This window comes from Hyalella azteca, unplaced genomic scaffold (assembly GCF_000764305.2).
Source record: "Hyalella azteca isolate HAZT.00-mixed unplaced genomic scaffold, Hazt_2.0.2 contig8914, whole genome shotgun sequence".
NCBI lineage: Eukaryota > Metazoa > Arthropoda > Malacostraca > Amphipoda > Hyalellidae > Hyalella > Hyalella azteca.
This window is the reverse complement of record NW_025938997.1, coordinates 1476-24094: the sequence shown is the minus strand read 5'-3', so window position 1 is coordinate 24094 and position 22619 is coordinate 1476. Positions and strand designations below refer to the sequence as shown.

The 22619-nt window shown below is 39.0% G+C and overlaps 1 protein-coding gene across 1 annotated transcript in view; it reads right to left on the bottom strand.

Annotated features, from left to right (window-relative positions):
- LOC108674735 overlaps positions 1–22067 on the bottom strand; it is a gene marked incomplete at its 5' end in the record, with an annotated part of 63065 nt that extends 40998 nt beyond the window's left edge. Inside the window, 14 exon segments of the mRNA XM_018162702.2 lie at positions 1280–1350; positions 2096–2175; positions 2730–2816; positions 5085–5239; positions 5567–5637; positions 9851–9986; positions 10410–10819; positions 12366–12508; positions 15229–15303; positions 17273–17538; positions 18062–18260; positions 18502–18877; positions 19755–20403; positions 21912–22067. Of these exon segments, the coding sequence (XP_018018191.2) occupies positions 1280–1350; positions 2096–2175; positions 2730–2816; positions 5085–5239; positions 5567–5637; positions 9851–9986; positions 10410–10819; positions 12366–12508; positions 15229–15303; positions 17273–17538; positions 18062–18260; positions 18502–18877; positions 19755–20196 (2511 nt within the window).
- Between the last annotated feature and the right edge of the window lie 552 nt (positions 22068–22619).

Sequence of the window (22619 nt, the reverse complement as noted above, 5' to 3'; positions counted from 1 at the left end):
CCTCCTCACCGATTTTGACCAAAATTGTACCAGGTAGCTGGGATCGAACCCGCACCTCTCTGCTGCAAACCTCGGTTTGCTGAACTTAACCCTCTGGGTCACCATTAGCGCTTTGAACATCTAATAAATCTTTAGTAATTCTTTCTAACAATTTAATAATAATACTAATTATTCTTTCTAATAATACGTACCAACTTAAACCTGAATAATACCACATAATACTCAATAGTAACACCAAATAACCTTTAATAATATAAATAATTACTAAATTGCACCTAGTAATATTTGAACATCTAATTCGAATTTCTAGTGCTCCCCCGCCACACTCGTGTGGTGGTAAGGTTAGTGAGTCTTGGGCTCATGTGGTTCGTGGCTACAATAATGAGTGTAGCCAAGCTTGAAAGTTAGCAACTAAATCGCAATCGACCGAGGTTAATTTTTTATTAACGTAACCTACCTTTCAGCCCCAGAGAACACGACTGATTGACTCTAATTGAAATTACGTTATAATATAATTGTCCATATTTCGTATATCGCGAATGGCTGGCAACCTAATAGAATTAGCATTTAGGCACAGAATTTTCAGCTGCTAACTCAAGTTTTTTCACCCGCGTTTGATCGAGACAGGGAGGAGTGTGCTGAGTAAACATCGTGATACTCACGTTTGTTGTGAGATTCGTTCAAAAAACATTTGTTCCTTGGAAGACTCACGGTTAACGATTTTAAAACTAAAATCAGGTTTGTTAAAAAAATTCATGGCGAGATCAAGGGCCTCGAATCGCAGAAGCCTTTCGAATGTTGCATTATAAAGCTGCAAGGTTTGAAAATTTATGCGTAGAGTCTGTGTTTGCTTGCAATTCAGAAGATTGAAAGAAAATACATTGGATAAGCGACGGCTGCATTGGTAATATGAGTGATAATGTTCGGCTCACAAAAAGAGTGAAATAAAATTTTCAAAAATAACGAATACACAAGAAAAACAATACAGGTTGATTGCTACTCTAATTAGTTAACCATTATATAAATGACTGATTATACTTATAATAGGAGATGTCGCTTGTTCAGGCTATTAGGTTGGTACAGCGCCAGCTGTTCTATTCTGGCATCACTTAATTGCCTGATTTAAAATACTGCGCGCTCGCCTAAAAAATTCGATGCAGACTTGTGAAACCAAACGTTGTACCGTATCTAAGATTACATTTTTGTATAAAAGGAACTTTTGTACTTCATGGAGGAAGTTTGTACAAATTTTAAATCAAAATTGAAGAAGCTAACTGACCTGCGACGACGCGACGCCAGCGCGGGTGATGAGAACGTTCCAGTCACGCTGGATACTCGGCGCCAGCTCCTCTGTGGCGCGGGGAGTAGATATCATTTATATTTATAATAATAGATTATTATGTGATAATAGATATAGAATATATATAAATATAGATCAATGATATAAATATTTGAACTGTAAAATATACACACGACCGATGAATTATACTTGGGTAAATTGTCCTTTTTTTGAAAGGAGTCTTACTGAAATTCTCAGAAATGAACACGTCGTGAATACTGGGCAAAATTTTCTAGATGCGACTGATTTTCTAGATTTGATGGAAAGAAGGAATGAATCTAGCCCCATAGCTACCTCATAGATGAATAATATCACATTTGCGTTGTCTAATAAGTTTAAAAGAGGTCTCAATTCCTCATAGAACTGATTGCTGCAGCACACGATCGTTGAAAGCATGATTTGAAAGCATGATTATATTACTGATGAAGCCTAATCAATAGTATCAGGAAAAGTAATGGGTCATGGTGTCCAAATGGTGACACATTTTCAGTCCGTAGCACTGATAGGCCCCCTTTTGGCAGGCCGAACTTGGTGAGGATGACCGACATGAGGGTAAAAAAGTGTATCGCTTTTTGGAAAAATCTCACTCAAAAGATGCTAGTTTGTAGGCTCTCATGAATCTGAGTAAAATCGTGCCCGGAAAAGATCGATACGAACAAGAAAATTAAACATTAGCTGTTTGAAATGCAGCTTATGAGTATTCATAAACAGTATTCGTCTAGGAAGACGTTTAATTATTTATATAGACAAACTCACTGGCTTTGTCAGCAACGTCCTGTTCGCTGATGCCCTTGAGGTTGTCGCGCAGAGTGAAGAGCATGCGGTTGTCCTCCACTCTGCACCCAACAAAAATAATTGGATCAAATGGTCGCTACTGCTTGGATCACATGGTCGGTTTTTACCGCTTTAAAGTGAATACATTCCTAGATTTGCGAGAACATTCAAGTTGAATTTCAGGAGTTATGAATGCTAATACCAATTTAGAAACGGCTGAACTGATAGTCGTGAAATTTTAGCAAACTTTGCGTCAGTTTCTTATCCACAGCACGTGCAGAGAGCGGACGTAGCACTGATACGCCCTTTTACTGGGCCAAACTAGATCAGCATGGCCCATACAAGGGCTGAAGTGCATCGATATTGGGACAAATTTATCTAATTTCTCTGGGTGCGAGCAAAAAAATAATTTTATGAATTGCTAAAGAATTATTATGGTAAAATGAAAGGAATTCAATGAAATAAAAAATTATTCAAAGTGGGTAAACTACCACTTTCATCACATGCTAAATATTAATGAGGGTATCCATCTTAGCACACTTGATGAAAAATGTTAAGTAATAATACATTATTAAACATTTAATTAAGAATTGAATTACTAATTTAGGTTAGTGACCTGAGGTCCTGGATGTCGGCGCGCGAGAGGCCGGCGTTGTGAAGGATCAGACTCGCCAGGTCGCTCGCCTCGCCCAGACTGGAGAAGCTGCGCAGCCACACAAAATCATCGTTATCGATAGTTGATGATCGTTGTCGATAGTTCGTGATCCTTATCGGTAATTTATAATCATTATGGGTAGTTTATGATCGTTGTCGATAGATGATGATTGTTGTCGAGAGCTCGTGATCCTTATCGGTAATTTATGATCCTTATTCGGTAGTTTATGGTCGTTATCGATAGTTGATGATCGTTATCAACAGTTTGTGATCCTTATCGGTAATTTATAATCATTATGGGTAGTTTATGATCGTTGTCGATAGTTGATTATCGTTGTCGATAGTTTGTGATCCTTATCATTATGGGTAGTTTATGATCGTTGTCGATAGTTGATTATCGTTGTCGATAGTTTGTGATCCTTATCGGTAATTTATAATCATTATGGGTAGTTGATGATCGTTGTCGATAGTTGATGATCGTTGTCGATTGTTTGTGATCCTTATCGGTAATTTATAATCATTATGGGTAATTTATGATCGTTATCGACAATTGATGACCATTTTTTCATAGTTATTGACTGACTTGCATGTAGTAAATTGCTTAGTGCATAAATAGAATTCTCAATGAATAACTGTTGAAGATCGTTCAGAAAAACAAGTCAATTATGATTCATTGTCAAGAGTAAAATGACTCTAATTGGTGGTCCTAAATGAAAATGGGCGATTTATATATCGAGTATAAATTTGATTTTAACCACACGACCTCAGTCAACCACACGATTTAACCACGCGACTGCTATTTTCAACAGAGTTTTACATTAATGAAATGTTATGATAAAACATTCCAGTGTATATAGACATCCAGTTTTATTCACATTGAAAGACGTGACATTCTATGGGTAAATCTAACAAGAGCTTCGCTGCACACGCGTTCTGAGCCTCAATTGCTGTGGAACGTTGCAAGGACAACTTCGAGCTTTACATGGTCTTCAAAAATGAACTATACTCAGAAAAATGAGTGGGTAACTTGTAATGACACATTTTGTGCAGTAGCAACGTTATATCGGACCAAACAGTGTCAGGATGTTCAGATCTCAATGTCTTGAGGTCTTAAGAATGACCTACACAAGGGGAAAAAAGCATATGTATTTGGACATAGCCCCACTCATTTATCTGGGTGTAGAAGGCATTAAATGGTCAAAGTTTTCCGGTATAGTCTGGTCATTAGAGTGAGTAAGCTTCTTACCGTGTCACGTATTTCTTTTATGAGTTTTTTGAAGGTATGGAAAATATCGAGCATTCTTTAGAATTAAGAATTTGTATGATTCTGCCAATGTAAATTAACGAGTAAAAAGGGAATTGAAGCAATAAGAGATTCTCACTGGAATTTGGCATCGTGTGAGTTTTCAATATTTGCTTATTGCTTGTCATATTTCTCACTGTGGCTTCATAAACAGCTTCACATTCTATACGTAGTTCTTCATAAGGTTTGTACGATTAGAAATATAAATATTCAAGCATATTAAGTCTGCTTGATTTCTTCACTTTTTTATGCTCAGTACTTTTTTCAGTACGTAATAGCGCTCAATATGCGTGTATAAAACACCAGCTCCATGGTAACCGCGGCTTTACATCATCGCGGGTTTTCAAGAAATATTAATCAGGCTTTCATGCAATAAAGAAAGGCATTCAATGTTAATGAAAAGAATCATTCGCGTATCTTCACTGCTTCCCGTTTTTTGAGGAAGTTGATTGACAGAATTAAACAGTCCGTGGAGCTTGACCGGCATTAAGAGTGCAGGATGGGTTTGTAAACGCTTGAAACAATGAAAACTTATCAAGCGATTACAATGTAAATAATCAAACAATTTCCCATAGCGAATTACACCTACAGCGGCCGAGATCCGGAACGTAACACCCAATATAGGCGAAGGATTTTAATATTGCATACTGTGCACCTCATGTGCATTATGCACCTCATGTGCATTATGCCCCTCATGTGCATTATGACCCTCATGTGCATTATGCCCCTCATGTGCATTATGCACCTCATGTGCATTATGCACCTCATGTGCATTATGCACCTCATGTGCATTATGCACCTCATGTGCATTATGCCCCTCATGTGCATTATGACCCTCATGTGCATTATGCACCTCATTACATTATGCACCTCATGTACATTATGCACCTCATGTACATTATGCACCTCATGTACATTATGCACCTCATGTGCATTATGCACCTCATGTACATTCTGCGCCTCATATGCATTATGCACCTCATATGCATTATGCACCTCATGCATACTACGCACCTCATGTTGACGTCAACATAGACATAAGTAGGGGAAGGTGGAGGCAGGGGTGGGGCATGGGTGGGTTCTTCCCCCCCAGTGAGGTTGGATTTGTTCTTGTCCTTGTTGAGGTTCACGCGGCCTGGATGCATCCCCATGGGGCGGTTCATCATCATCTGGAAACCCAAACAAAATTTGTTAACAATTTTTTTGTGCAATCAAATTTTATCATGAAACTCATCCAACGTAAAACATTTGTATCAAGTGATGCCCGATGAATGAGCCATAAAGCATGTATAGGGTCTCGGACTTAGCAATTGTTGAACTTTCGAATATTTGCTCTGGCATAAGAAACTTGTTCTTCGTCTTTTAAAATTAGGGTGTTATATAAAACAAAGACTCAAGCAAAAAGAAATTAGGTAGACATAAAAAACGGAAATTTCTTCATTTATATTGTAGGTTAATTTGTTAAGCTTATAGCCACAAATCGGTCATAGGCCCACCTTAGCGTGGTGCTGTTTCGCTTGCCCCTTGCCGACATCATCAACGACCATCTCCTCGGTCAGTAGCAAGTCTGGGGGCAGAAGCAATGAAACTCATCACAGGGGCAAAAATATCATCACTGAGCAGGATTTCCTATCATACTCGTAGGATGCTTAACCTGACAAATTCAAGCAAATCTACGTAACTTGGAGTAAATTCAGAGAAGACGCGGGCCACGAAGACATTTTCAGGAAAATGCAAAATCAAAAACGATTAATCCAGCGAAGACGAGCGCGTGAACGCGATTGGGACAGTAAACAAATATGGGAGATAAATTGAACAGGGGTTGAATAAAATTTATTTACTATCTATTGGTTGAGCCAGTATCTCGAGACTATGAGTAAGTGAACTAGTCGCGTGTGAAATGATTAATTGAACTAGTCGCGTGTGAAATGATTAATTAAACTAGTCGCGTGTGAAATGATTAATTAAACTAGTCGCGTGTGAAATGATTAATTGAACTAGTCGCGTGTGAAATGATTAATTGAACCACTCGCGTGTGAAATGATTAATTGAACTAGTCGCGCGTGCAATGATTAATTGAACTAGTCGCGTGTGAAATGTTCAATTGAATATGTTGAGAGTGGTAAGGTTCAATTTATTCTCCTCAGAACAAAACAGAGAAATATCACGTTTTCAACGTGCCGCGTCAGTTCTGGTGAAATGGAAGCGTTTCAACTAGTGAATAGTGAAATGATAAAAGCAGTGAAAATCTCGTTGTCGACGTTTCATCCCAAGGACTCGAGATGGTGAAACTTTGCTTATAGCCTTTTTGTTTGTTTATCTCAGCGCCAATTAGTGGTAAAGGTGAGATGTTTTTCCTGCTTATATCAAAGGATGAGTGATTCATGGCATGCAATGTTAAGCCCGCATGCCACGAGAATTTGAAAATAACAGTGAATTCATCGAATTTAATTTCATACGAACCACCGAATTTTTGTGATTCGGTGGTTCAATATTCTCAGTTTGTTTTAACTAAGATACATCGTTCAATTTGATAATATCAAGCATTAATTTTTTAATATTAAGCAAGCGGTGCAGTATGAAATTAACTGTTAATAACACCTCTTTAATTGGATATTGTTTTCGTCACGCAACAATGGCAGTTTTTATGCATCTCCATCATTGGCCAAACATGAAGCTGCACTGCGGGTCATCGCACTCCTCCAGTCCGCAAAAATTGTTCAAGATTTTCTTATTTTGCGCGGCAAGTTTCCTTGGCAACTCCGATTCGACGGACGTGTTTGTGAACGAAAGCCCGCGATATTACTCAGGCTACGGCAGCCTGCTTCATAAATGCTACGGATATATTTTTATTAAGGGAACCCATGCCAGCCGTACAGTATGCAGCACTGACGTAAAGCTGTTATTATGATGAAATTATATACTCTAACGTAATGTAATGTACATTTTGCGTAAGAAAGAATGAAGTTATTTTAATAGATAAAACAGCAGTTCTAGACTGCACCAAGCAGTCTAGATATATATCCAAGCAGCTTCACGATATCACTGGTTTGAGTTCGGACTTGAAAACGTTGTTTATGTTCATTTTAAAGAACTTTGAAGTACATTCTTTTCTCTTAAAATGCCTTCGACAGTTACAACTTCCACTCAAAGTCATGATCATGCCACGTGACTTGGATTGTGGCAACGACTTACAACTTCCACTCAAAGTCATGATCATGCCACGTGACTTGGATTGTGGCAACGACAGGCTCATGCTACGTGGCTTGGATTGTGGCAACGACAAGTTCGTGCCACGTGGCTTTGATTGTGGCAACGACAAGCTCATGCCACGTGGCTTGGATTGTGGCAAATTCAGGCCCATGTTAAGCCCTCCAATTTTGTTATCAAATGCCGCTCAAACCCCAAATAGCTCAAACCCCCTAACCCCGACCGCACTAACAGCAGAAATACAGTAATACGGGCGCTTGATATAATGGCAGTAGGGGCTGTAATTTCAGCAGTGGCAGTCAGTAGTGGTAGAAATATAAGCTGTAGTGGTAAAAGACCACAGCTGTAAAGGCGGCCGCGGTAATGGCGGCAGCAGTAGGGGAAGCAACAGAATTGCGGTTGTACATCTAATGGTAGCAAAGGTAGTAATGGCAGCATAGACAATAATGACTGCCGACAGTACGGACAAGGATGGCAGCGGCAACAGTAACGGCGGTAGCGGTACTAACGGCAGAAGTAATGGCAGCAGAGTTAGAATGATTGTAGCAGTAATGGCAACAGAGTTACAATAATGGCAGCAGTGATGGTAACAGAGTCAGTAATGGCAGGAATGACAGCGGCCGCGATAATGGCTGTTGCTCCTATTCAGCTCAACCAATAGGGCAATTTGAGATGGGAATTAGAGGAGTTCGTTCCTATGATGACGACTTCAATGGCTTGTTTACCCGCCACTTTGCTTCATCACGTCATCTTGTTCAGCGGCCTCCCTCATCACAAGAGCAACGCATCCTTCGTTTGAGGTCTAGGCATGTAAATTGTTCAAGTCCTTCTCAATGAAAGACTAGGCAGGAATTCATGAAATCAAGGCTTGAAAATATATAGTGAATTTGCATGAACTTCTGCCATTTCATTCGGCATGCATCTGAGAACAAGATACATCGTTGCGGTAGGGAAGGTTTCTAGTTGCCTGCACCGCGGGAGCTCCATACACGAGATTGCTACATTGTATATGCACGAGAAGTGGTGGTTGTTTTAATACAGTAAATGTAGCATGATCATCAACACGTACGTCAATTTACCTGGAAAATCGTTGATCAAATAATTGTTACTAGGAAATGATTATCACGCAATTACAGCGGGTAGTGCTGACTGCGTTATGAGCGACCAACGCAAAAAGAATTTCGAAAACAATAAGCTGTTCGGCTCAGGGCAGAGTTTAATATAGAACTAATGAATTATTTATCACTTATTACACAGCAATGCTCTCGCATGTATTCCGTGAAACATGAATGAATATGCATTGAAATTGCATGAGCAGGAGAACCATGAGTAAAACTCTCCATCAAAAACAAATTCTACCAACACCGTTTTTCAAATGCTCGTACGTAAATAAAGATTTGATGCATTTGTTTGGATTCAAGATGTAATTGTTTTAATAATAACGAAGCATCATTAATTAACTGATGCAGAAGCCTGTCATAATCGTAATCATTTCCGTAATTGTCAGTGCAGAATTGGCCGACCCGACGATGTGAATACCATCCAGGAAGCATCGTTTGGATTGAAAGCTGATCGGGATCAGTAGGTTAAGTCTGCTAACCTTAAACTCTATTAGCGAGCGATGCTTCATTCAAGCTTTGTTGTAACAAGAGAAGACAATCACGAGGAAAACATTAAAAATTTTTGATGATCGATCATGTTTCTTGGGTGTCTCAGAAATAGCAAAAAATGACGCATGAGTGAAAAAAATTTAGGGGGACCTCTTTTTTTTCGCAGCGAATTGGATGACCTTAATTAGCATTACAGAGTAGTAGAAATACAGTAATAATAAATACAGTTAATTAATGTAATAAAACTTAATATAGTTAAAGTCTTGCAGCACATTTATGGTGTTCAATAATGCTGACCATAAATAAATATTATATCAGTTGCGTGTATAATGTATTCGCGTTTTTTATAAAAATCTAATACATAATTCCCCGTTAAAAACTTATAAATAGTCCATAATTATGTTGGAACATTCAAAAGCATTCATAGATTATTAACTTGGTAGCAAATAAAATTAAATATAAATCATATTTATTTTTAATATATCAGGCCAAAGACAAGCGGTGGAGGATTTTACCACAAATTTTCAAACATGGAAATAACTCGCGAACATCTACAGAAATTATTTCAAGAGAAAGACTTAAATATCTACACATTATATAGAATACATTGGCATAAGAATTTCACACAGATATGTTGTACGATTTGGTTACTGGTTTGCATGTGCTAAGACGTGTCGTGTGTAAGTAAAATCTTAACGTTACATTAATTCACGGAAATACTTGCAACAAAGGTTATTAACTTTGCGAATTTTAGGAAGATTCGCTAAATCTACAGATGACTGGGCACAAGTATGAGGCCCTCACCAGGGAGCACATGACTGGGCACAAGCATGATGGCCTCACCAGGGAGCACATGACTGGGCACAAGAATGAGGGCCTCACCAGGGAGCACATGACTGGGCACAAGTATGAGGGCCTCACCAGGGAGCACATGACTGGGCACAAGTATGAGGGCCTCACCAGGAAGCATGCGGGGCCCTGCGGTGAGGCGCTGCATCTTGGGCCCGGGGTGCAGGGAGCTGCCCTCGAGGCCCTGCTTGCGGAGCAGCTCTGAGAAGTGGGCCTGGTAGGCCTCATAGTCTGGGGCCCGGGGGATCTGGTGGGGGATAATGATAATTCATCTCATCATTGTGATCATTCATCATCAATCATGCCATCTGTTGTGCCAGTCTCGTGACTAATATCAATAATTTTTCATTATCTGGTGCTCATTTCCACGTCAACCATCGATGATTAGTAGCCGTTTCATTACTTCATTGTTCAGTTCGGAAATAAATGTTTCCTATGAAATGTATTAGTTATTAGGTAAGTATAAAATTCAGAACGACTATAGCATTAAACTGATCATTACAAATAAGTGCTGAAACTAACTTCCTAAAGTTCAAAGTTTCACTCCCCATTTTTACACGTATTGCTACATCTATCAGAAGTCAATAATTTTCATTTAGAATTGAATATGACATTATTCTTACGGATAATAAAAATAAATTTGAATTAACACGAGCTTATCGTGACTCACCATGCCACCACGACCAGTGGCAAGCCCGATGTCAATCTCGTTGCCATTTGCATCACGGTACCGCGTCTTCTCCCCTCCTTTGTCATCCCCAGAAGCGTTGCCAGGGTCCCCTTCAACATCTGAACCCCCAACAGCATCCACATCTTCCACATCATAATAGTGGTAGGGGTCATAGAACTGAGGGTACTGTGAGTAGTCAGGATAGTGCACTCCGTAATTAGCGACATGTTCAGCGTCGTAATTGTGAGCGTATGCTTTAGGATCGTACAACAAGGGAGCATAGTCGTCGAAGCCGTAGCGGTTGGTGCTGTAGTGCGGACCTGGCTTCTTGACATCCAACCGCTCCGGTCGCTCGAAGTTGTTGGGGAGCGGCTTGCCGGCTGCGCTCATTACGGTCCCGAACTCGGAGTCTGAGTCGGGGGAAGACGTGAAGTTAATTGACAAGTGCATTGATAGTAATTAGTTATAAAATGCATTAATTGGATGAATAAAATGAGAAGTGAATTAAATGAATACTGGAGAAAATTAATCCTGTTTATTGCCTGAGAATGAAAAAAATGTTGGTTTTACTCTGGTTACAAGCCATTGGAGTGCGAAACATTTCCAGTAAATACTGGAACTGTGTCGAGTGTATGTCATCGCGAGTTTGTTGGATAAGAATAGCATTAATTCACATCAATGAATGAATATTTTACGCATCTTATATCGTAGTAAAATGGATTATATCATGACTATGATCCATACGAGCAATGGCAGGTGTGTAAATCTATTAATTTACGATTTTTCATTTCTATTTCACGAAAATTTCTTAGAAGCTTCCCCGCCCCACGTTCCTCCGATCAAAGAATTCCTTTGATTCAATGCAATCGTCGGAAGCTCGCAGCTGACGCTTCGTTAGGGCACTCGTCTTTTGTTTCAGTTCAATGAGAAGACAAAAACCGGACCTGACATTCAAGATGTCGTTCTGTTTGTTATGATATCCAAGTTACTTAACGTTGCCTGAAAAATATCCTGCTTTGTAACTTATATGCAACCATATTTTATGCTAGTCTATGAAATTGAGATAGCGTAGTAAAAGATTTGAATTAAAATGTTCACAGGAAATCGCCAGTATGTCATGTTTAACGGGTTGATGTATAAATGTGACGAATTTTTCAGAAAAGAGAAAAGAAAAGAGAAAAATTTCATCGGCTTCGGAGTACATAAGGCGGTATTGTCTCACTGTGATCCGCAGCAAAAACTTCGGTTCCAGATGTGACATGATTGCTCATGTTGCAGTAACATGATTAAGTTAGTCCAGTATAAAAATAGCATGACCGATATGATTGTGCTGTAGTTCTATGACTTAGCTAGCATTTACAAAATAGAAATGATCGACATCTTTGCGTTGAAGTATCATCATAAGTAATGATGGTCGGCACAAATAGACGTAACCGACATTACTGAATTTCATAGAGTACCACGTCAACAAATGGATAAAACAATACAAGGTTCATGACAACTCGATGAATTATCAAGAATTATAAAATTTACAGAAGACTGGACAAGTGTAGCGGTTCTATGACTCAGCTAGGCCTACAAGCCAGGCATAGTGTCCATCATCTCACGCTCCGGCGACCCGCAGGAATGTTCCGTAAATTGAGCTGCGCTCGGACCAGCGTTTGCGGGCTTTCCTGTGTTGTATTCAACTCCCTTACACCAGATAGCAACCCCAAGACTTAACCGATTACAAATTTACCCGAACAAATGAAGGTGTTCCACTCCGCTAAAATACTAACACATATTTTGAATTTACACAAAATTGGTTCCAAGCATCAGATCTATGAATAGATATACTCAAGCTATTGTAGAATCACGTTGATGAAATTTCATTCTTAATGTCACCCCTATTGAAAAAATTGCTCTAATTTTATATCATATTAATGAATATATGTATAGTATTAATTTTCGCCATACCTGCCATCTCCTCGTCTTTCTTGACGAAGCCAGAGGCCTCAGAGGCACCAGCTGCGTCCATGGGGGTCGCATAGTCGTAGTTGAAGTCGAAGTAGGCGTCCTCTGGGCGGTAGAAGTGAGGGTACCGCATCTGGGACCCGAAACTGGGACAAACATGCATATTGTTTACTTGAAAGTACCAAATTAAGGGTAATATGAATAGAATTATTCATGAGTATTTGCTGCCTCCATGTAAACTTTAATTATTCATTTATATTCATTGCTGTCTTGTTTTTAGTCAAATTGATGTATCTTAAATTCATTACCGTACACAGCAATGAGCAAATAAGAAAACAGGCCGCACAGGCTTCTTCGAGTTAGCTCAATCAGAATAAAAATATCCACTTATTCAAGATAAGTAAAGTTCTATATACATTTTTATGCCTAATAAGTTAAGAAAGGAGGGACAACATTTTTCTATGGACTGTGTAATTGATAAATCGTATGGATATTAAAGAAAAATGAGCTCACATTTTATACAAGCAGAGAATACTAGCTCTTGTGGACCATTTGCGAAATGACATTCTATGAATAATTGAGGGAAATTTTGATCTTCACAAAATGAACAATATTGGAGCAAAGATAATCATGACTATCTCAGTTTATTGATATAAATCTNACTCTCGTGCTGTGCGTTGTCCAAACTTTTATTATATTAATGCAAGCACCGAATTCTCACATAATTATCTAATGATTCAAGTCAAATAGGAATTCGTATACAAGAAACGAGAACATATTCGGAATCTGAGGTAAGTCGATTTGCTTACTGGTGGATTGGTTCTAGATATATTTACACACAAAATCATATTCATTTAAATAAGGCTATATCACCGATAATTTATTTACAGTTTCATATAATGATGGCAGCCGTACATTCGTCATTGTTTAAAAACGACACGACGCAAGCTCTAATGTGTTATGCATAAAGAAGCTTTTCCCCTTAGCGGTTAAATACAGGGTTTTAGTACGACTATTTTCAAAAAGAAACGTCTACCTGATGAAGCTGTATCTACTGTATTATTTCCAATAGAAACATCTACCGGATGAAGCTGCGTCTGCGTTAATATTTCCAATAGGAACATCTACCGGATGAAGCTGCGTCTGCGGTATTATTTCAAAGTCTACCGGATGAAGATTTGTCTACCGTAGACAACTGGATGCGCTAAGCGAATAACATCGACCGCAACTCTGTGTTTCCCGAGCAACAGGAAGCGCTTCCCTCGCATCACCGGCGGCAAATTCTCCCGGATCAATACTGAGGACACAACTCCTGGCGGCGACTGTACCCTCTAGCAGTCACGCGTGTACCCAGACTCGTTCAAAGGAATAAGTATTGCAGAATCTTCGAGTATTTTACCATTGAAAAATTTGCTGAGACTTAAAAGGAGTCGGGCGTGAGTACTAATGATTTCTATGGTAATGGGATTGTGATTAGAACGTCAAGCTGTAATTAATTGAATGATTGACAATGAAATTCATTGAACGATTGAATCACAGTGTAAAGCGAATATTCAGATGATTGATCATATTACTTTTAAAACATCTTACACTACAGGTAAATGATGTTATTCCAAATATAGAATTTTATTTCTTGGCTCTGAGCTGTTCAGTCTTGTGCGAATGGGAAACTTTAGAAAAAAATAATAAGTAGGTTATATATTTCATCGAGGAAACATATAAGAGTAAGAGTATATCAGTGAGACGAAGGCATAACTTGTCTCTTGAATTTAGTACGATGTCCGTATACGAATACGTATACGTCCGTATACGTACTCTTGAATTTAGTACGATGTCCGTAGTATAAAATAACCGGGTATATAAAGCTCCCAAGATGAGCGATTAGTATTATTAGGAAAATGGGTAATAATTCGTAAATTCTTTGATCAGAAAGAGAAGCGCAAATAAAATTTGCTGTTCAAAAAATTACGCAGAATTGCATGCACAGGGGTACGGGTGTGGGAGGTTAATTACATTCGTGGAACTGCGTTCAATACCTGAAATATTCGAGCAAATCGTACGTTTCAAATAGAAAAGCTGTGTGATAGTAAACGCGAGTATAATTATTTCAGTTGCAGGGTTAGTGAGGTTTTAAAACTGTACAAAAAGAAACGGCAGTCAGAATATATCGAAGTTACTGGCAATGGATTTCGGGGGCTTCAAATCACTCCACTCAGGTATAGCGTGCATGGTGACCAGGAGAAATGGTGCTCAAAAACTTGATCAAAATACAAATACCGAACAAATATATTTGTACAAAAATTAATGAAACCAGTGAATAGTCATTAAATATTTCAGATTGTCGGAGATTTTTACAGTTGTCTTTCTGTGATGTGATTTGAATAAGTCATCATATAGAATATAGAAAACTTATTATTGGAGTAAATGAGCATATCTTGTCCCGGCATCAGAATAAAAATATTTACCAAGTGATTTTTATTAGTCAGCTGGAACTGGCAATGGCGTTCACTCGTCTACATTTGATAAAAAGAAGTATAATAAGCTGATCTCGCCTACCATTGATTAAAAATAACGATGGGTAAAGCATGCCCATCTTTGCTAGGCCGGAATACCCCACGCCTTTGTTGTTTTAATTAGAATTATATCACCTGTTTTTTTATAAACCAAGTAACACTCGGGACTACATACAATTTCCTTTATCGAATTTTTAGCTTTGCAATCTTTCAAGAGAGCAACCGGTGTATGAGTGTAAAATTTACAACAGATCTTTGACAATTTGCGTGTGTCAAACTTTCCTTCTTATTTAACCTTTAGTAGCATGAAAGGAGAATACTTCCTAAGTACACGTACTAAGTTCTAGTCTCACCCGTCCTTGTCCGTGTCGTAGTGGTTATCTTCTAAGGGCACCGGAGTATCACCAAACTGACTGTCGATGGAGTTCCTGGTGATATGACCACCAAACTTTGTCAATCTGCTTACGATAGCCGTGACAGTGGTCGAGAGTTTAGGTAGAACTATGTTAAAACCAGCGGTGCCTTACGTTACAATATCCTTTAAAATAAATATGAATTGTTGAATTAGAACGAGAGAAAAATGACAGTAACGTAGCGGCCAGTCCCGAAGCGCGAACGTGAATATGATTCTAATCGTGGATTTAGATTCCAATTATTGGTGGGTGAACTGTTTTTTCGATTAATTAATTTTTCCGATTACTTTAAGATCCTTATTGGACTTTGTGCCTCATTCAATTTTATTGGATCTTTCAAAATTTTTAATGAACCAGGGAAATCATATATTTTATTCAGATGGCAGCACCGCTAGAATTTTTAACTATAGTTACGTACCGGTTGGGAGACTCGGATGTTTATCTATGGTAGCAAAGCAGTTCAGTGCGAGCTTAAAAGAAAAGTGCCAAGTAATCGAATTCTACGGCAATACACGACTCAAGTGCATGAAAGATAGCGCAATTATAAAGCAAGTACGACAATTCAATGAGAACTCCCAGGTCAGTGCAGTTCTAAAGGTGCTGGATGCTGGAGAACATTAATCAGTGAATAGAAAACACAACACGTAAGCTATTATTTTGCTCTGCATACACTGTTAGAAAAAACGGCGAAAAAACGGTCCCACCGGCATCCTAGTGGCCGGTCACCCCGTGAACATAAACTGTTTCGCCGTTTTTATCAGCTGTTTTACGGATTTCTGGTGTTAAATTGGAATAAAAACGGTGCAACGGTGTTTCTTTTCACGTGCCGACCGGCCCCTGAACTGCCGGTAATACCGTTAACGGTCATTTTTCTAACAGTGTAGAAGTACAAGTCAAATAAATTTCGAAATTATCATGTGAAGCTACCTAAAAAGCATCGAGGAATTGATTGCGAGGCTGCTTTTCAATGAAAAACTCGCTGTCATTAAAAATAATAAATTGGTTTATAATGATTTATAATGAAATGCTCAAATTAAAATTACACCTGACACAAAAATTAAATTACTAGGTGTACAAGAAGAATCTTGGCTTATTGAGAAATCACGTAAATGCCTGGCACGCCATCTTGTGATCCGCCAGCGAATGACGTGGCTAAGCACCTTGTGTGATGTAGACTTAGATATGTTATCATAATATCAAAATCAAACTCATTATGTTCTACTCAAAGACAGCATCTTCGAGGATATGAAGGTCTCGTCAAAGTCTCATTACGAGATCACATCAACGTAAACAGCCATCAAATACAATTCATTAGGAGTTGGAGATAAACTTCAATTGGATAACTCGTTGATTCAGGAGCGAGTTCCTTTTCAGGTTGAAACCTGCCAAGACGGGCTGTCACTGACACAAAGCTTCTCACGGAAGCCCTTCCCGGTGCTTCATGTCTTGAAAAAACAACCTCGCGCTCAAAATTTTGTTCACAATACATTGGAGTTCAAACGCTCGAGTTTCCTTGGCTTTTCGAAAAAAAGTGCTGTAACGAAAGAGTTACTTCGAGAGGGGGGCAATGTGGGGGGGGGGCAAAAAATACGACGGTGGCAAGTAAGGACAGAAATTTGTTGAACAGGTGCAAGTGCGTGACAAAAATTGTGAAAAAAGTGTGCAAATACGTGACATTAGCGTTCTCTTACTGCATCAAAGCCAAACAAAATCTAATAATTTGAAATAAAGTAACACGGCCGCTAATTACTTCCGCCATATTAATTCAACGAAAGAATTGCAAGAGATAATAATTCATTTAAAAGTTGCTTATTAATACTTATGTGATCACTTTATTGCTCGAACAATTCACTTACATGTTTCGTTACTTTAATTTAGTTACTCTAATTTAATTTAGTTACATTAACTTCAAACTACGGAGTAATTAACAGAACCGCATTACCTGCTCCTACACATCACCCACACACACATGCATCAGCTTCACCTGTGCCAGCCGTAGGACGGCCCGTACGTAGGATAGTAGGACTCTGGCTGCTGTCCCTTATAGTATACATCAGTGGGCTCTTGGCCCTGACTGTAATACCCTTGCTCTCCTTCTCCTTCCACTCCTTCAGCGCCTCCGCCAGTTTCTGGGGCAAAGTAACCGTCCTTGGTTTGAGGGAAGCCCTCAACGTACGGAGCGTAGGCGTACCGGTCCAGGTGAGGGCGGGGACGAGAGGGGTAGTGGCTTGGTGAACCGTACGGTATGGCCTAAAATAGGAGAATAATTGATCATTTCGTACACAATAACAGATTCTGTAAAAAAATTATTATAGCTGACAAAGAATGTACTAGACATCAGTCATTCACAGAAGAGACATTGAATGAAAATCTATTGTAGTTGACTTATATTAAACTTAACCCCTTAGCTTGAGCTTGCACCTTCCAGGGGTGTTGTTTCTGGAACGTGAAAGCCCTAAGGAATTCTGACGAGCTACGAAAAACATTGGATGATGCTACCGTAAGTCTTGCAATAATTAAATAGTAATACGTGTTCTGTATCTATAAATACTGCTTAGGATCTTAGAATTTATTATTATTATTACATTATTATTGCTATCTTCCGCAACGAGCAATAAATAAAGCATAAAATAATATATTAGAGCACAGACCATGCACGTTTACATTATATTTATTATTAAATAGATACGCTTGCCGAAATACCATAAACTCAAAATATTCATTTAATTTTCATTAATTTAAACACAAAGATGTGTACAGAAGGCAATAGTACCTTGTCTACACGTAGGTAAGCTCCGTTGTTGGTGTCGGGGTAGTAGTCGGCGATCTCGTTCTGCGAGGCCTGCCCTGACGCGCCCCCGGGGCCCGACGCGCGCTGTGGCAGCGGCTTGACGTAGACAGGCTGCGTCTCTGAGCGGTCCAGCAGACGAGGGAGAACGTTGTCTGCATCGTGGCCGCCTTGCTGCATCGTCCTGAAATTGACACGTACAAAATTGAATTATAGACATATCATTGACAATAGACAATATTTATATAATATTGTCTCGCCGGCATTTGGATTATAAGAGAAATGAAGGATTAATTTTAAATATTCCTAGGAGAATTCAATGTGACAAGACGATGCTTAGGATAGAGACTATATGTATTCTAATGAATCAAACAATTTTGTTCATTACCAAAAAAGTGACGTCCGTAAAAATTTTTGTCCCTCACCTCAGTCCGTCAATGAGAGCAGCCAACCGCTTGAGCTGTGCTGAATTGTACTGCGGTTTTGTGTCACCGTAGCGATCCTTGCGCATCACATCCGCAGCTACGGCCATGAAGTCTTTGCGGAGGAGAGGGTCGATGTCGTCAGACACGAAGGAATCGTCAGCGCTGTTCGCGTTTGTTTCAAAACCTGCATCTTTCTTGGTCTGCTTGGTCACTTCGCGTTCAGCTTTTATGTAGTCGTTGAACTCGTTCAAAAAGTTGCGGAGGTTGAAACGCTGCGACTTGGAAGACCGTTTGCGGTACAAAGGGTTTGGTTTTCCCATACCTCGGCCCCTGCCATAGGCGGGACCGTATCCTGGGTCTTCGTAATCGCTGTACTCTGGTGTACAAGTAATAATTCCACAGTCAATGGGTTTAAGATATGTTTCATCTCTATAGTTGGTTTAAAAATGAGCACTTCGACGGATAAAAAATCGAGGCCAAGGGAGGATGGGGTTTTCTCAAGTTATATAATTTAACTATTTAATTATTTGTACGTATTTTTACTAACTTTTATTACCAATCACTGAAAATGTTCCAAAATTATAGCCTTATGCTTGTTCTATTCCAAGTGAATCAGTGGCAGTAATCTCGAAAAATTTTAATATGCAATCACGAATCAATATTGTTTCTTGTGTAACGACCATTGATTTCGTAGAATCGGTGCAAAATTCCAGACCATGTGTGGACCGAACTCCTCGGAAAATTAAAAATAATAACTCCCGCATTCATTATTTCCTTTTGAAACGTAGATACCGTATAGAAATCATTACGATTTAATTGAAAAAATTACGTTCTTTCACGGGGTTCAATGCAGTTCTGATTTCAATCGATTAACACGAGTTTTCATAAATCATAATAAATTAGTTGGGTTTGGATGAGTTGCTCAAATAAAAATGTTAATTCAGCACTTGTGACCGCTTGGAGAGTGCGCAAATTGTCGAATAAAAGTACGCCTATTTGAAATATGCATTAAACTCTTTGACAAATTAGCAGCCAAAAATGATTCTATTGAAAGCGTTGATGAGTCGCGATAAATTGTGGCAAAACTCAATCATTAAAGTGAATTTTTCGGCGTATGAATCCACAGCTCAAAATGACACTCAAAGGACGTTCTTTGAAGCATTGATCGCATTACAGTCTTATGCCAGATTTCATTGCATTATTTAATTTCAAAATACGCAAAATTTGGAATAAAAAATAAAATGCGATCTTACCTGGAATCGGGAAATTGAACTTCTGCTTCAGATATTCCTTGTTGCTCATCATGCGGGGCTTCGAGGAGTCCTTGTCTAGAGGCTTGAATTCAATTTGCGTTTCGCCTTCAATGCCGTCGATAATTGGCTGATCTGCCATAAATTCAACGCCAGGGTAAAGCCGGTCATGAAGTAGACCATTCTTCTCAGCCGCTGCGAGGTATGCATTGTACTGGGGTGATAGCTTTTCAACAGCAGCCTCATATGGGTTTTTGGTGTGGAACTGATTTCGAGGAAAATCATTCGGTGCTAATTTATTGGCTTTCGGGAAGCTGCGGCCGCTCAGCAGCTGTCGGTCGATGGGGTTTACGTCAAAGTAATTACCGCCCATTGCTGCCTTTGGGGCACCAAGCTCCTCCTGAAGAGGTGATCCAATGCTCCCGCTCAAAGATGACGACTTCATTCCGGACTGCCCAAGAAAAGCCTTCGGTGTCTTGTCATTTGATCCTCCTTGCGTTGTTTTAAGAGGAATTTTCAGCTCGTGCGGTTTTTCTTTTGCCTTGTCAGATGAAACGGGACTGTCTTTGAACAAGACACCAGGAGCAGAGTTGTGTGACTTCGATTGGCCAGTCTTCAGAGCAGACGCATTGCCACGATGCAAGGGGGGAAGCTAGCAAAAAAAATTTTTTTAATAAACTGCAACGGAAAATCTTGACCTGAACTTCAAGTTATCAAAGTGAGTAGTACTTTTCTAATGGTCACGTAGCACATTTTCCCGAAGTGCTAACAAATTACGACCAACAATGCTGCCAGGATTCATTAAACGGCCTGATAGAGCTAAGTGCAGACAACGACTGTGAGGGGAAACTACGGGATTGATCGAAAAAAAACCTTGCTGGGGTGATCAAGGTTCAATATTTCTGAGTGCCTCATGCGCGTAATAAACAAAAACCAGGAAGTCTGGCAAGAAGGCATTCGTGCGTCGCTATAACGAAACGTTCAACAAATGACGCAAAGGTGGCCGAACTTTCGTCCGGTGTCCTAATATCGCGATCAGTTTTTGCTCCATGGAGTGACCAAGACACAAGCGTCCCGCAGAATTTTTTTTTAGTCTAGAGATGCCCCATAAGGAACCTTACCGCATATCAGTATTTCTTCTTAGGATTAATTATTCTCTGTTATATCACGTTGCTTGAGAGATATTTGTGCGACAAACAATGCGGTCTGATAGGTTTAAATATAACTTATTGTGCGAGAGAACTGAAGCCATTATGCATATTTTCAATTATAACTAACTATACGTTTTTTAACGATTCAGCGGACGAAGTGAGATTTATACCACAGTATCATGATTATATGTTAGGTTTTAATGATATAATTCGTACACAGAAGCTCGGCAGTAGTTGGAGAATGGAGATCATATATAAATTATGGTTAGTCCATTGGGGGACAAGTGTTGGAAGCGTCATTCCTACATCTTGTCTTTCCTCATTCATAGAAAAATGTTCATGATAATGATATATTTTGCAATGCAGCAAGTTTAACATAGGTTATATCCGCTGGTATGCAATTCACGCCCGATATTCCTACATCTTGTCTTTCCTCATTCATAAGAAAAACGTTCATGAGAATGATATATTTTGCAATGCAGCAAGTTTAACATAGGTTATATCCGCTGGTATGCAATTCACGCCCGATCTGCTGCAGCTCTCGCGAACGGCAGGTGAAAGATTTTATGTTTTTCACATTTTCAACTGACTCAAACGGTTCTAAATAAGGCACAACGATGCGTTTTCAGATAATTTCTCCTGTATGAGTAAAATTTTAAAGGAAAGTTTCCGAAAAATGAATGAGATTTTACGAAAATCATCACAAGTTTAGTCAGAGTAAGTTAAAGGAAGTTAAGATAAGTCTTGGGAAATGCAGCATTATCAGATGTCTTATTGATATTGGACTACAAATTTGTTTCGAAATTTCAATCGAACAAACATTAATAATTTTACCAGAAAAACATTAATCACTCTTATATTAAAATTGATTCAATTTCGAATCAAACCGATTGGGAAAAAAATCATTATACATTTATACCATATAATCAAATTTCACACATTTATAATTTTCTATCTATTTTCAAAACGCAACAAATACAAATATTATTAACATTGCTATGGCACAGACCTTTTCGTGGTCCAAGGGCAGTTGACGGAAGGGTGCCGGCAGAAGCTTTCCGCCTTCGATTGCCGGAAAGTAGAACTCGTCCGCGTAGTCGGAGTGCGGATCCGTGGCCGACGGAGTGAACCGCACGATCGCCAAATCGCGCGGATTCACAGACTCCTGGGATTGATAGAAATTCAGCTTGTGATTCTGATGTTAAGAGTAGAATTCTATTTTCATACTGAGTTAAATATAAAATTCAAGCTAATATTTGATTCTGATGTTAAGAGTAGAATTCTATTTTATCCCTAAGGAAAATATAAAATTCAAGCTAATATTCTGTGAGAAATTCACTCCCGGAAATTTCCCCTTTTTCGTGGTAAAGTGTGACGAGGCTTGGAAACGTAAGCTAACCAACACAATGCTAAATTATTCCAACTTTAAATGGGGAAATTATGATTGTATTCTCCAATTTTTTTATTGGTTGTTAGGCGGATGGGGGAAAATTACACCGGTTTAGTAATTTTTAAACGTCGGTGACACTCATCTGATTCAAACCAACATTTTGAAATTAATTTGTGTATATAATAATATATCGGGTACAACAAATTGCAAGAACGTTGGATAAAAGGCAATTATAAAATTGCAGCCTATAACTCATTTCAAAAAACCTATAAATAAGTGCAATGTAACGTTTCGAAGCATCGTGATTTTGTTGAGATAGGAGATGTG